A 14,384-nucleotide genomic window follows, 5' to 3' on the forward strand; every position below is an offset into this window, starting at 1 on the left:
TGGGGTCTAGCAGGGGTCTTGCTCCAATTTGGCTGGTGAGCTTTGAAGGACAAGACTTTGGGGTAAAAACTGGGAAGCAGAGGAAAAAAATCTCCCTTTCCACTTGGGATTGTTCTACCAAAACAACACGAGCTGTTATGACAACCGGTTGAGGAGGTTCTAACCCAGCAGCCCATGAAGAGGGAGGCTGTTCCCCTCTACCGGGAAGGAGGAGCAAGCGAGGTGGGTCCGGGAACCAGCGCAGGGTGACTCCATGTAGCATTTAACCCTCCTTGCTCAATTTTCCTGGGAACGAGCTGGACTCGGGGCTGGCTGCGGGGTTAGCGAGGGTCCCCAGCGGGTCTGCACCCAGGAGGAAGCATCGCGCTGACCGCAGCACAGCATGGCCCTGAGCAAGCTCCACTCGTGTAGAAGTTGCACATCACCCCTCGGTTTGCCACTCGATACAAAATCTCTATTGTTATTAACCAGCTATAAATAACCCTGTCCAGTACAATGTCTCATCCAGGAAGCAACACAAATGCAGCTTTTGACTCACTGAGCTAGTGAGAGCCAAGCCGGCTCCTCCAGCCAAAAGCCCTGACGATGCTTTGCTTATCAGCGGAGGCAAAGGCTGGTCTCATGTGCCAGGGCAGCCTGGGGAAGCCAAGGGGTCCAGGTCTGTGATCCTGCCTGTAGCACAATACCCACTCGGCCTTGGGCCCATCATTTATGTCCTGATATTTCTCTTTTATTACTATTATTTTTTCACAAATACTTTGAATCTTATTGACTTCTCAGTGTGGTTTGAACGTCAGGGCACTAATTCTCTTTGCATTTGTTTCCATGCTTGGAAATAGAAGTTGGAAAGCATGGAAGGTGTTGGTCTCTTCTCCCAAGTAACAAGTGATAGGACAAGAGGAAATGACCTCAAGTTGCACCAGGGGAGGTTCAGATTGGATATTAGGAAAAAATTCTTCACAGAAAGGGTTGTCAGGCATTGGGACAGGCTGCCCAGGGCAGTGGTGGAGTCACCATCCCTGGAGGGGTTTAAAAGGTGTTTAGACAAAGTTCTTAGGGACATGGTTTAGTGCTAGAGTTAAGGTAAGGTTATGGTTGGACTCGATGATCCTGAGGGTCTCTTCTAACTGAAATGATTCTATGATATTATTCTATGAAAGAAAAATAATCTAGAGAAGGCATCATAAATGGATTTTCACCTGGAAGAAAACTTTTGTTAGATTGGATCTCATCCCCGCTGGGGCTGCCATCAGCTGGTATAAATAGTGCAGCCTTGTTGACCCCACAGAGTTCTGCTAGTGCTGGAGCTTGAGGAGCTAAACAGTGCATGGTTTGATTGTTTCCCTTTTTCTTTCACTGTCAGATGCTTGAAGCTTTCATCAGCCCAGATGAGTCGCTGTCTGGGAGCTGCCAGTCGCTGGACAGATCTGTGGACAGGTGAGTCGTGTGTGTCACCATGTTCACAAGCTGAAGTGCAGCCTCTGCTCCATAGCATGAGAGGAGCTGGGGTCAGTGGCATCCCCTGAGGTTTCTTTTGGGCTGAGGGTGCACCTGAGAAAACCAATTTTATCCTGAATGCTTAAAAACCAGATCCTAGCACAGACATCTGTGTGCTGGTATGATTTGAATTGCAGTAATCTGAGCTGGATCAAACAGCTGCGCATCTGCAGACAAGCCTGGCTTTGTGTGCCCAGGTTTCGTGCTTTGGTCAGATCCCTCTCCTAACCCTCTGGCTTTCTGCAGTCACTGGGTCAATACTCCATCAGCCTCTCCATGCCTCCTCCTCCCGGACACGCTGTCTGCTCTCCACTGACCACTTGTAAATTCGGCAGCCCCTGTGCGCTGCCAGCAGCCACAGATGTGTCAGTCAAGGTGCTGAGGACACCAGACGAGCAACAACTAAGTTTAGCTTCCCAGCAGGAAGCAACTGGGACACGTTGTACTAACACAGGCTGCCGCTCGATAGCTGGTGCGGCTGGTTGCTCCAAGCTCACACGTGCACAGCAACTGTACATTTGCTGCTGTGTATAAGACACAGTGTCCTTTCAGGAACCAGTATATATATATTTTTTCCATCTACATCAAAGGTTTTCTTTTTTCCAAAGTCTCTTTTGCCATACATGATCGAGGTTGCATTCCAGCAGCTCTGTGTTGTGTTCATTTGTGTAGCGTGCTTTGGGTTTGCAACTCCTTGTGCTTTGGATCTGTCTCAGGATCAAGGTCCATTTCCTTTTTGTGGCTTTTAGGCATTTACTGTGATGCATTTGCTCATTGTTACGGCTGTATCAGAGCTGGATTCCTTGTGCTCCCAGCCTCTATGACCCAGCTTTGCTTTTGTGTAAATTTTGCTGGGAAGACTTAGCTGTGATTCTAAGACTGGGTAAATGCAAGAATGTAAAGGGCTTGACTGGCGAGCAAGTCCTGAGCTAATAGTGAGTCTGTTACAGAAAAGCAATGGGTGCTCTGAGCCCATCAGGCTGGAGGAGAGAATTTAGGGCGGTTTATGAGGATCAGACACGTTGCAGGCAAGGACTAGGTCGCTTTATTTCAGCAGCAGTCTACCTCATGCTTTAGTACTTGTTGTTCCAAGTTCATTTGTAAGCAAAGTAAGTAGCATGGTGAGGGAATGCATTAAAAACACGAAACCAACCTAGAAAGAGCACAGCCTGGTTGTAACACTTGGTTGTGAACTGAGAGAAGAGAGTTAGGAGTGTTTGGGAGAGGGTGGTATGACTTGATTTCACGTGCAGAGAAGCCAGCAGCTGTGTCCAGTCATGGGCTCTAGGAGCTGGCAGAGGCACGAGGAGGGCTGTATTCTTCAAAGCCAATGGCCTGAGGTGGCATTAGACTCAAGAGCGCAGAGCCGGTCACCAGGCATGGTGACCAGCGTGATGCTAAGAAATAACACGACAAATTCCTCTTCGCCGTTGCAAACCTGTCGTGATGAGCTTTGGCATGAGTAGATTTCAGAGCACTGTACAAAGCAGATTTCTACTGCTATGCCCATGTTTTGTTTTTTTGAAAAGGGAGAGTGGAAAAGCAACCTGTGCAGATCACCCTGTTGGCCCTTACAGAGGTGAGGGTGAAATTAGAATCGCTGAGATCTGCTTGCAGTACTCGATCATTAAACTATGGAATAGTTTGGGTTGGAAGGGACCTGCAAAGCTGATCCAGTGCCACCCCTGCCATGAGCAGGGACATCTTCACCAGCTCAGGTTGCTCAGAGCCCCGTCCAGCCTGGCCTGGGATGTCTGCCGGGATGGGGCATCCACCACCTCTCTGGCCAACCTGGACCAGTGTTTCACTACCCTCATCATAAAGTTTCTTCATGTCTGTACTGAATTTCCCTTCCTTTAGTTTAAATCCATTACCCCTTGTCCTATTTATCATCCTCTCAGCGTAGTTTAAAGACCTTGAGCCTTGAGGTTCACTCTCTCCCTCCTCGTCTATTGGGAGAGTGTGTATGCCCAGTGGTGGGACAGACCCTTCCTGCACGGGGATGATATTGCAGAGAAGGGGAGACCTGCATGAATCAAGAGTGACTGAAGGACTTCAGAGTGTTCATCTGCAGCAACTAAGCAACCTTCACTTTACATTGAGGGAAGAGAGATCCGTAACTGTCCTTCTGTGCCCTCTTGTGTGTAGGTGTGTTATGGGCTTTGGCTGCTTTGTTTCAGCCTGGTGACTCTGTTTTATGCAGCATTCGTTTTGCATGGCCACAGGAACAAGCTGTGATCTGGCAAAAAGGAGCGACTGAGGGACCTGGGGGGTTCAGCTGGAGAACAGGAGCTGAGGGGAGACCTTCTGATCTCTGAACTGCCTGAAAGGAGCTTGGAGCATGGAGGGGGTTGGTCTCTTCTCCCAAGGAACAAGTGATAGGACGAGAGGAAATGGCCTCAAGTTGCACCACGGGACGTTTATATGGGACATTAGGAAAAAATTCTTCACAGAAAGGGTTGTCAGGCATTGGAACAGGCTGCCCAGGGCAGTGCTGGAGTCACCATCCCTGGAGGGGTTTAAAAGATGCAGAGATGAGGTTCTTAGGGAGATGGTTTAGTGCCAGAGTTAGGTAGTGGTTGAACTCAATGCTCTTGAGGGTTTCTTCCAACCAAAATGGTTCTATGATTCTATCAAAACCAAACAAAACCATAAACAAACAAACAAAACCAAACAGTTTATATTTTTGTACATGTTGAGGATGGGAGCTCAGCTGGGTAGACTGGGCTGATCAGTGGCCAGTGTGTCTTGTGGTGCAGCTGGTACTTTCTGCCTGTAATCACTTCGGAATTCATTTCACAGCCTTTCTGATATAATAAAATGTGTCTTTTTTTTCTTTTTTATCCTCGTGCAGCCCTCCCTTTACCCAAACCCCTGTTCCTGGAAGGAAGAGCCACCCCAAAGACAGCCTTGATTGCATGGGTAAGCAGGCTCAAAGTTCTTATTTGCTTCAAAGTGTAAAAAGCATGAGGTAAAGAAACTGGATAAAGAGATGGCACTGTGTGAAAAGTAATTAAAAGCAAGCCAGCCAGTTCCACTGCGTGAGTTACACTTCAGAAACGACTCTGCTGTGATCAGACATGAATGGTCTCTAGAATCAGAAGACCCAGAGCTTCAAACACAACTCTTGTCATCATTAACCCTTCTTGGTTCTGCAGCGATAGTGATAACACTGAAGAACCTTTGGGCCTGGTTTGGTAATCACTTTACAGCAACAACAGGCAAAACTGGGTAGGAAGGGCCTTGAGGTAAGTGGGTGAAAGCAAATAAAGCTGTTGGAAGATCAGAGAGGACTGATGTGTTGGAAGAAGGTGCTGAGAGGGCGTTGCTTTTATATTTGGAGACAACTGTGAGGTGCTGAAAAGCTGGAAACAGCCTCGTGGTATCACCATTGGTTTCTCTGAGTTGCATGTTCAGGATCCTGAGTTCCTTCACAGCAAAACCCGAGTCTCAGACTCTCTAGAGAGTTACACCTCTTCCACTTGCATTAATAATAATCTGTAATGTTGCAAATGCTGTTAGAAAAAGTGTATTGGTAACTTGCAAGATTTATGGGTTCCTGCTTCATCACTTAGAAACATCCAGCTGGTTAAGTCATGGAAACTCTGTAATATTATAATGACTTTCACAATTAAAAATGAACAAATGGCAGTCAGCCTGTGGCACAATAACTCGTTTCTGACCCAAGGCAGGATTTCTAGATTGAATTGTAGAGATGAAGCTGCAGTCAGTCCGTATCACTGAAGGTTTTAATACATCCCCAGTGGCAGGGAAGGCATTTTAATGTGAGATGCCACTCGGCATTGTCGCTCACCCATGGCTTGCCGAGAACCTCTTGACCTGCCCTTGTTGCTTTTCTTGCTGACCATATTTCAGCCATTATACACTCGTTTTGTGCGCTGCTGTAATGGGGAAATCATGCTGAAGCACATCCAGGCCAGGAATGGTCTCCCAGGAGCGGCTGCTGGCCGCAGGCTAAGACAAACAAACAATCAGAGCGGACTGTGTCATTAGAGCTGGATGGAAGGAAAAACAGGAGGTGGAAGATGGGGGGGGTGAAATGACAGATATCTTAATCTCAAGTTATTCAGCGCTACCAGCAATGGCTTCCCGGGCTGCGTTTTTTCAATTTAAAAAATGTCCTCATCTCACATACCCATCCATCTCTCTCATAATCTCATATCTAAACCAAACTCTGATGGTCTTTAATCCCTTCTGTATATTCTAAGTCTATCTTTCTAGTACTTAATCAAAGTAAATACAAAGATTTGGAGGTCTGGGTGTTTAAATTGGTCTCTGGCTTTGAGTTGAGGAATCGCATCTGAGAAGAAAGAGGGGAGGGATTGTCTGGTGTTAGCCAAGTGTGTTTTTTTTGTATTTCCCTGGAAATAGCTGATATCAGAGCAGAGGTTTTGGAGTAGATGGGTCTGGGCCTGACCCTGCGTGGCAGTTCTGTCTCCATGCTAATTTTTGTGTTTACTGTGTACAAATAACAAGTTTAGTGCTCTGTTTTAGAAACCAGGCATGATCAGTGTTCATCCCCTGCCTTGTATTCGAACGGTGTGGACCACAGTCCATAAAGTCAGTGGTTTAGGGGGACCAAGACTGGTCTATATAACCCTTATTTTCCACTAAGGAGTGTGTGATTTTAGGGTGATTCATGGCGAATGTCCAGTCACGTCAACGAGCAGCTTGTTACCTCGTTCTTGCCTGTAATTCAGCGTGAAGACCAGAATGCTTTCCTGTGAGAAACGCTCTGGGCGTTTGATACGGAGCTGATCTCACAAACACCTCTCTCCTTCCCTCCTGCCAGATTTCGACATCCCGTTCTGCGAGAGGTTTGGGAAAGGTGGCACCTTCCCGAGGCAGTACCACCTCTCCCAGAGTCGCAAGGACTACAGTGACGGTAAGAAAACGATGGAGGGCTGGGGAGGGGGCTGCTTGGTCCGGGATCTTGGCGGCTTGCGACAGTTCCTAGGACTGAGGACTTGAGAAGGAGAATTTTCTAATAGAAGGGGAAGAACAAAGTAATTTGGGATTCACTTGTGTATTGTGAAGAGCATCTTCTATGAGACCTTGCAGGTCTGCTCTTGGGAAGCGCTGAGTGTCTACAGCACATACGAAAGTCAGTACTCAGCTCCTTTTCTGCTTATACCTCATGTTTTAATCAGCCACGTGATTGGGTGGCATTTCTCATCAACATTTCCATTCCCCTAAATCGCTTGCTTTTGAGGATACTGCTTTGTGACCTTTATAGCAGGTTTCTCACAGAGATGTGTGAAATCCCCTAGAAATTTTGGGGTATCAGATCTGTTCACATGTCTTCTTTCAAGCTGAAAAGCTCTGAACTTTGGGGACTGCTCCATCACATTGTTGCTGCTCCTTCTTTCACTGTGTGAGACTGCAACTGATGGAGGGCAAAATGGAATAAGGATCAAATTCCCATGGAAAAAAAATACTGAGGACATGCAGAAAATATAATGAGCCTTCCAGAATGAGCTTCATCCCTTGCCAACACCACCCCTGTGCAAGCAGTTATCATGAGATCTGGTGTTGCTTGTGTGGTCATTTGTGCATGATTTTAGGAGATGGCAGGAAATCCCTGCCTATTCAGATTTTAATTGTGATTAACAACCAACAAAACCCCTACTGCAATGAAACTGTTTCAAACCCTTCTGGTAACATCTGCATTAGCTGTAATGCCTGCTGTTAGCAGCTCTTAAATTGAATTAAAAATGTTCATGGGGCTTTGGTTCAGTCACATTAAACGTGTTATGTTTGATTTGAAGAGGTGCATCGCTGGATCTGGGCGGTGATGTGAGGAGGTGGTGACAGGTAGATCCAAGCTGGTGTGTGCTTGTTGTAACTCTTCTTCTCTCCTACAGGCCGGAGGACGTTCCCCAGGAGTTACTTCCCACAGGAGAACCTGTTCCAGCTTGTCCCTTCCAGCCGAACCAAAAGCTTTAACGGGGACAGCAAGCTCAGCACCTTGCAGTACGATGAATACCGACCCAAATGGTGGAGCAATTGTGAGAAAGGTCTGCAGGTCTTCAGCACCTCCCCTACGAAAGCCAGGAACTGTAAGTGAATCAAAGCCACCAGTGTCTGGGGGATCAGAACATCTGGGTCTCGACACAAAAATGAGTTACTGTCACCTACTGTATTTTCTCTTAACCTTGAGTTGAGATTGTATATGGGGTCAATTGGTGTCCATCGCTTGCTGAGTTGCAGAAAATCGCTTGTGTTGCACTGTCAGTGTGCTCACACAGCAGGAGCTTCCAGGAGGGATGTGGGAACAAATACATCCACAGGTTCTGTTCCTTGGCTTGCATTCCTATCACCCCAGTACCCAAAGGTGGTGTTGCAGGCTGCTCTGGTCCTGCCAGACTGCCCGTGCTGTAGAAATCTGTGCATTCTGGGTCTCTTCAGTGATGGATAACAGCGTAGGAGTGACCAGTGAGATAAAATTCTTTGCTGGTTCCTGCCTGGGTTGCTGCTCAGCTGTGCTGTATCCTGCTAACCACTCCTAGAGCAGGGGAAAGTCCAACATTGGCTAAGAAAGCGGTTTTTGGAGGAAGAACTCTTAGAAATGTGACTTTTCTGGGACTTATTTCTGCTCTAAAGCAGACTGGGAGACATCGCCCCCACACATACCAGTAGCACCACTGTAATTAAAACTGGTTTGTTGTGGTGCTGCTGGGAAAGGGTGGTTCACTGCCTACCCTGGTGAGCTCACTGTGAGCCTGATCTGTGCTCTGGAGGGTCAGATGGACCCTGATGCTGAAGTCTCCATGCTCTTCTGCCAACCCTCTCCTCTCTCCTGTAGCCCTGCAGGCACCTGTGAACTGGAGGCTGGGGAAGCTGCTGGGAAGAGGAGCTTTTGGGGAAGTTTATCTCTGCTACGATGCTGACACTGGCCGGGAGCTGTCGGTGAAGCAGGTGCCTTTCGACCCTGACAGTCAAGAGACGAGTAAAGTGAGTAGGAGGGCAGGACTGCGTTCTGCAGCGTGTTGGGGAGTTGTGGGCTTAGGGCAGAGGTGGCAGAGAGTGTCCGTGATGGAAGGCAGTGTGTGGAGACAGAGTGTGGTGTTTGCCCTCTTTGGAATGGTCCTGAATGGCTTGTGGCACCGGTCAGCATGCTCTGGTGATGTCTCTGCTTCCCTGTTCCTTGGCCATGTTGGCCTGTTCTCTCTCAGGTAGCTTTTGCAGGTCTCTGTGCTCTTCCTTAGTTCCAGCCTTTTTGCTGCCTTCACCTTCTGCCCACTCTGGGTGCTACATGAGTGCAGGAATGATATGGACCTGTTGGAGAGGGGCCAGAGGAGCCACAGGAATCATCCGAGGCTGGAACAGCTCTGCTGGGAGGACAGGCTGAGAGAGTTGGGGTGTTCAGCTGGAGAAGAGAAGCTCTGGGGAGAACTATTGTAGCCTTTCTGTATTTAAAAGGGGCCTGTAAGAAAGATGGGGACAGACTTTTTAGCAGGGCCTGTTGTGACAGGACAAGGGGTGATGGTTTTAAAATAAAGGAGGGGAGATTCAGGCCAGATGTGAGGAAGAAATTTTTGACACTGAGGGTGGTGAAACCCTGTCCCAGGTTGCCCAGAGAGGTGGTGGATGAACCATCCCTGGAGACATCCCAGGCCAGGCTGGATGGGGCTCTGAGCAACGTGAGCTGGTGAAGATGTCCCTGCTCATGGCAGGGGTGGCACTGGATGAGCTTTGGAGGTCCCTTCAACCCTAACCATTTTGTGATTCCATTATTAGATTTGCTGCTGTCTTCTTTCACATCTTTCCAAAAAAACCCTTAACACAAGTAATAATAATAAGTAAACCTGTCTCAAGCAACCCCCTTGTGTATCCCATCTGCCTTTCTCCTTGCTCCTCATGTCTGAGTGTTATGTGGCTGATGGGGGCAGCTTCACAGGTGTTACAAAAAGAGTGCTCACCATTGAGAAATATTTGGATAATATTCTCCAAGTAACCATTCCCTTTCCTCACAAAGCATGTCTGTTCTCTTGCAGGAGGTGAATGCCTTAGAATGTGAGATTCAGCTGTTGAAGACACTCCGTCACGACAGGATAGTGCAATACTATGGGTGCTTGCGGGATCCTGAGGAGAAGAAACTGTCCATCTTTGTTGAATACATGCCAGGGGTAAGTCTGGTTCCTACTAAAGGTTATCCTGAGAGACAGAGAACAGGTTTAGATTGCCTTGGAGTTTGGGGAAATTTAGTTTTGGTGTTACAGAGCAGCTCAGTTGTAGACTTTGTGATGAGCCAAACCAAAATGGTGAATCTCGGCATCCATATGGCTTGGGAAAGCTTAGGTTGTGAGTCAGATGTCATGGGGAACCTCCTCTACATGCAGTGAGGGAAACCGAGAGCCTGGAAGGCAGGTTTTCGGTTGGAATCCTGGAGCAGGGTGTGTTCAGTCTGGAATCTGAACGTGGTGAATGTGGGACATGATCCAGATCTGGTTCCAAACTCTGTGGCTTGAGCCCATCCTTAAGTATTTATTGCATATCCCTGCAGGAAAAGCTAATAGTACAACTGTCCACCCACAGCTGTCACTAATTATTTATGGCTTTCAGCATGTGTGTATTAAAAACAGTGTTAGTTACTTGTAAGTCTTCTGTTCAGGACAGAGCTTCTTGTTGGTAGCGTTATCCTCTCGTGCAGGAGTGGCTTTGATATAGGATGAAACAGCTGTGGGGAAAAAGAGCAGGAAGCTTTGAGGGAGCTTCAGCATGGGCTGGAGAATGTACACAGATTAGTTGAACGTCTTTCTCCATTTGCAAGCATGAGAGTTACATCAGCCATCAGGACAAAGTCGTCAGTTGGTATAAAGCAGCCTAACACTATTTACATTGCCGGAGGATCTGCTCTCCTAAGTCCCGCCTGTCCAGCTGGATTCATTCCCCAGAGTGTGGGAGAATAAACCCTTGTTTATACAGAGATTTGTAAGGTCAGAAGGGACTATTAAGTCATTTGGTTGCAAATCATTTTGGTCATTAGTAAACATGCTAGAAGCTCTCCTAATGCATCTGGCACGTGAGTAATCAGGTGGACTTCCATGCATTTCAAGCCCTGTCCTCCCTCTCTCCTGATGGGCAGGCATCTCGCTTTCAGGTCTTACCACGAGACATGGACCCGGAGGAGTAAACCCTGAGAGTCTGAGTCCCCTTGACACTTATTCTGCAGCGTGCCAATGTTTTTTAGCAGCCAGGAAACCAACAGTTGACGCTGGAGCAGCATCCAGCAGGGCTGGAAGTTGAATGTTTGTTTTTTTAACGATAAACCAGAGCTCTGACCAAATACAGATTGACTTTCGTGCTGCAATGATGGCTCATTTCACAAAAGCAGCTCAGGGCTTTGGTTTCCAAGGCCAGTGGAAGTGAATGGGTTCCCAGACCTTGCAGGACAGCAGCTCCACAGTGCTGGGTCTGGTCAAATTTCTCATTAAACACAACCAGATTGGCAACATCTTCACGAGACCAAGGTTGGGTGCACCATTACCCTGGCATTCCTGTGACTGTCCCCATTAAATAACTGAGCGTGTAGTTTTGTGTTGTGCCCATTCAACTATTTAGTTCAATTTATGCTTAGAAAAAAATAGCCCATCTGACCAAAGGCCTTGAAGATCTTGTTTCCCCTTCTTCAGTATTGTTTGATGTCCCCTCATCAGGGTGAGGGAGGTCCAAGATAAGAAAGTTTGGGTTCTGCGTGACCTGCATACAAGTTGTATGAGGGTATAATTTTGGAGCATCTCAGGTTACTTCAGCAGCGCTGTGAAAGGGGAAGGAGAGGCCCATCCACGGGATCACCTCAAAAGAAGGTCAAAACAGTTGCTGGACAGAGCAACAGTGGAGGTGGGTTGATGTGGAAAAGCTGGTGCAGTATGAGTGACGGACGTGGAGCAGAGCGTCCCACTCTTCCCAGAAGAGAAGGTCTATGGCAATCTTGGATCAACCCTGAAGCTGCAGGACCAGCAGAAATGGGATGAGTTTCCTCTCTTGCTCTTCAGCCAACCTGAATGCTGGAGGTGGATCTGGGTGTGACCTCTCTGCTTAAACCCCTGATCTGCCTGTGGTTTGCCCCTGCTAGAACCCAGCTCTGGCACAGTGAGGGACATCCATTGCCAAGTAGACAGAAAATACAGCTAAAACCAAGGAGGTCACCGCCATGCAGATGGTAGATGTCTGCACCCTTGCTTCCTTCCCTCTTTGATCCATAAGACCAAACCAGTAGGAGCCTGCATGCTGGGTCAGAAATACAAGGCTGAGCGCTTGCAAATTGTCTACCCTGAGTCTTCTTGCTGAAGCAGTCCCGTGTGGGGCTGACAGTGTCCCTCAGGAGTCTGTCCACTTTGTGGCAGTGGGTAGTTCTTGTGACAGGTTGGGGTGGAGGAGGCTCCATAGAAGACTGACTCATCAGTTCGGCCGTGAAGAACTAGTTGAGTTGACCTGTCACTTGAGTTGTAACTCCTCATCAGTTAGATGTCCTCATCATGATGATGGGGACAGACTTTTTAGCAGGGCCTGTTGCAATAGGATAAGGGATGATGGTTTTAAACTAAAGGAGGGGAGATTCAGACTGGCCATGAGGAAGAAATTTTGTACACTGAGGGTGGTGAAACCCTGTCCCAGGTTGCTCAGAGAGGTGATGGAGGAACCATCCCTGGAGACATCCCAGGCCAGGCTGGACGGGGCTCTGAGCAACCTGAGCTGGTGAAGATGTCCCTGCTCATGGCAGGGGTGGCACTGGATGAGCTTTGCAGGTCCCTTCCAACCCAAACTATTCAAGATTCTACAATCACTTTGGTCCTTCTCCGTGTCGATGTCCAGCCACTAGAGGGGGGAAAAGGATCTGTAGCATTGGCAGAGGGTGTCACTCGTACACACCAGTGACCAAATGTCTTTCTCCACCGGGATCTGTGACATTGGGAACAAGTCCTTTCCCCATTCAGCACTTAGTGTGTTTTTATCTGGCTGTTTCTACAGTAGAGTGGCTTTTTTAAACTAGGAGGCAGAGTGGCCAGCCAAGTTTAAAAAGCCATTGCGATGTGACGCACCTGGTTCTGCTGGTCATTACAGTTGCTGCGTGTTGTTTCTTTGCATCAGGGCTCAATAAAGGACCAGCTAAAGGCTTACGGTGCTCTGACCGAGAACGTCACGCGGAAGTACACCAGGCAGATCCTGCAGGGAGTCTTCTACTTGCACAGCAATATGATTGTCCACAGGGACATTAAAGGTGAGTAGATAACCCAGAGAGGCTTCTTGCTTGGATTGTTCAGCCTGACCTCTGCTTACCCCAATATAAATTCTTGTGCAAAACATGGTGCTGGGGTCTGGTGTTTGAAGTGTTTTTGTCACTGGGCTTCACCAGTTTAAACCACGAGAATCCTGAACAAGCAGCTGAAACCAAAATCTTGTGCTGTCCTCCTGCTTGGGAATCCCAAATTAAATAATTCAGAGAAGTGTTATTGTTAAATGTCCTCACACGTCTGAAAACCTGCTGTAAAATACCCAAGAACTGGGAGGCCCTGGTGATCTGAGGCTTTTCTGCTGTCTTCTTCTGATCCTTCATCCCCCGTTCACTGCTCACTTTCGGGAAACCTGCTGTGACCATCCAGGAGAGCCCATGGGACTCAACCCTGTTGGAGAGCAGGAGAAGGGGGGTTTGCTAATGCTGAGTCTTGCCCCACCAGGGCTCCCTCATGTCCTCCTTTCTGCCTTTGCCCTTCCTGCTCTCCTCACTATAACCACTTCAACTCACGTTGCCGCTTCATCTCTTGCACTTTTTGTTTTTGCTTTTCACCCCTAGGTGCCAATATTTTGCGAGATTCTGCTGGAAATGTGAAACTTGGAGATTTCGGGGCCAGCAAACGGATCCAGACCATCTGCATGTCTGGGACTGGGATTAAATCTGTCACGGGAACACCGTACTGGATGAGCCCAGAGGTTATCAGTGGAGAAGGCTATGGAAGGAAAGCTGACGTGTGGTAAGGAGTGCAGCAGAATTCCCCCTGTCACTGCCTAAACAAACGATCCCTTTGGGAAGCTGGAATGAGAACGAGAGGTGTAACTAGTAGTTGGAAGATGGAGCAGTGCAAAGGGTGGAAAAAGGGTTAAAATGTTAGGATCAGCTGTGTAGATATGCAGAGGGAGCATGTTGTAGCTGAAAGTCCCGAAACAGGAGGACTCAAAATCACAACTCACTTTTGGAAGCTTTTACCACGTCTGAGAGTCACACGTAGCTTGACCCTGTAGCCACTGTTGAATTCTGGAAAGCAGGTTGGTGATGAAGTTTGCTGAAAGAGCTGCTGAGTTTTGGTGGCCTTGGTTTTAGGTCAACTCAACCCAGCTCGGTGTCTCAGGGGGATCTTGTGCAGCCTCTCAAAAGCTGCTGCTGGGTGTTTACATGTGGCTGAAGCACAAAGCCAACCAAAATCATTGGCTGCTTGTGAATGTGTTGATCTGTGGACATCCACAGGTGTCAGCTGGAGTCTAAAAGAGCTGGGATAACGCTACTAACCCTCCCAATAAATGGGGAGGAAACACTGTTTTCGCAGTGTGCTTTCCACAAGGGAAGTGGGTACACCAAAACTCACCCTGCGCCATCTGCTCTGGCTGGTGGGAGGGTTCAGTTCCTTAGGAGGATGTATGAATGGAGGTAGCAAAGAGCGTCTGTGCTGAGATGAGGACTCCTCAGCAAGCACAGGGAAACCTCTCAGGCTCTTTTTGCATCTGACCTGCTCCTTCTCAGGTGCGCATTGGAGATCAAGTTGGATGTAGGTGTGAACTTTTCATTGGAAAACTTATGTGCTCCTGCTGAAACCACAGTGTCTAAACTTGTGCTCGGGTTTCCCTTCAGGGGATGCTTTGTTAAGTTC

The 14,384-nt window shown here is 48.0% G+C and overlaps 1 protein-coding gene across 6 annotated transcripts in view; it reads left to right on the forward strand.

The window, feature by feature from the left end:
• Nucleotides 1–14,384, forward strand: part of LOC136098650 (mitogen-activated protein kinase kinase kinase 3-like) — an 88,619-nt gene that overhangs the window by 71,016 nt on the left and 3,219 nt on the right. For all 6 annotated transcript variants that reach the window (XM_071805366.1, XM_071805363.1, XM_071805365.1 and 3 more), the window contains 8 exons: nt 1,364–1,437; nt 4,352–4,419; nt 6,311–6,403; nt 7,383–7,577; nt 8,324–8,472; nt 9,516–9,647; nt 12,613–12,742; nt 13,316–13,493. In XM_071805366.1, the coding sequence (XP_071661467.1) occupies nt 1,364–1,437; nt 4,352–4,419; nt 6,311–6,403; nt 7,383–7,577; nt 8,324–8,472; nt 9,516–9,647; nt 12,613–12,742; nt 13,316–13,493 (1,019 nt within the window). The remainder of the gene's footprint in view (nt 1–1,363; nt 1,438–4,351; nt 4,420–6,310; nt 6,404–7,382; nt 7,578–8,323; nt 8,473–9,515; nt 9,648–12,612; nt 12,743–13,315; nt 13,494–14,384) is intronic.

The sequence above is a fragment of the Patagioenas fasciata genome, chromosome 2 (assembly GCF_037038585.1).
Source record: "Patagioenas fasciata isolate bPatFas1 chromosome 2, bPatFas1.hap1, whole genome shotgun sequence".
NCBI lineage: Eukaryota > Metazoa > Chordata > Aves > Columbiformes > Columbidae > Patagioenas > Patagioenas fasciata.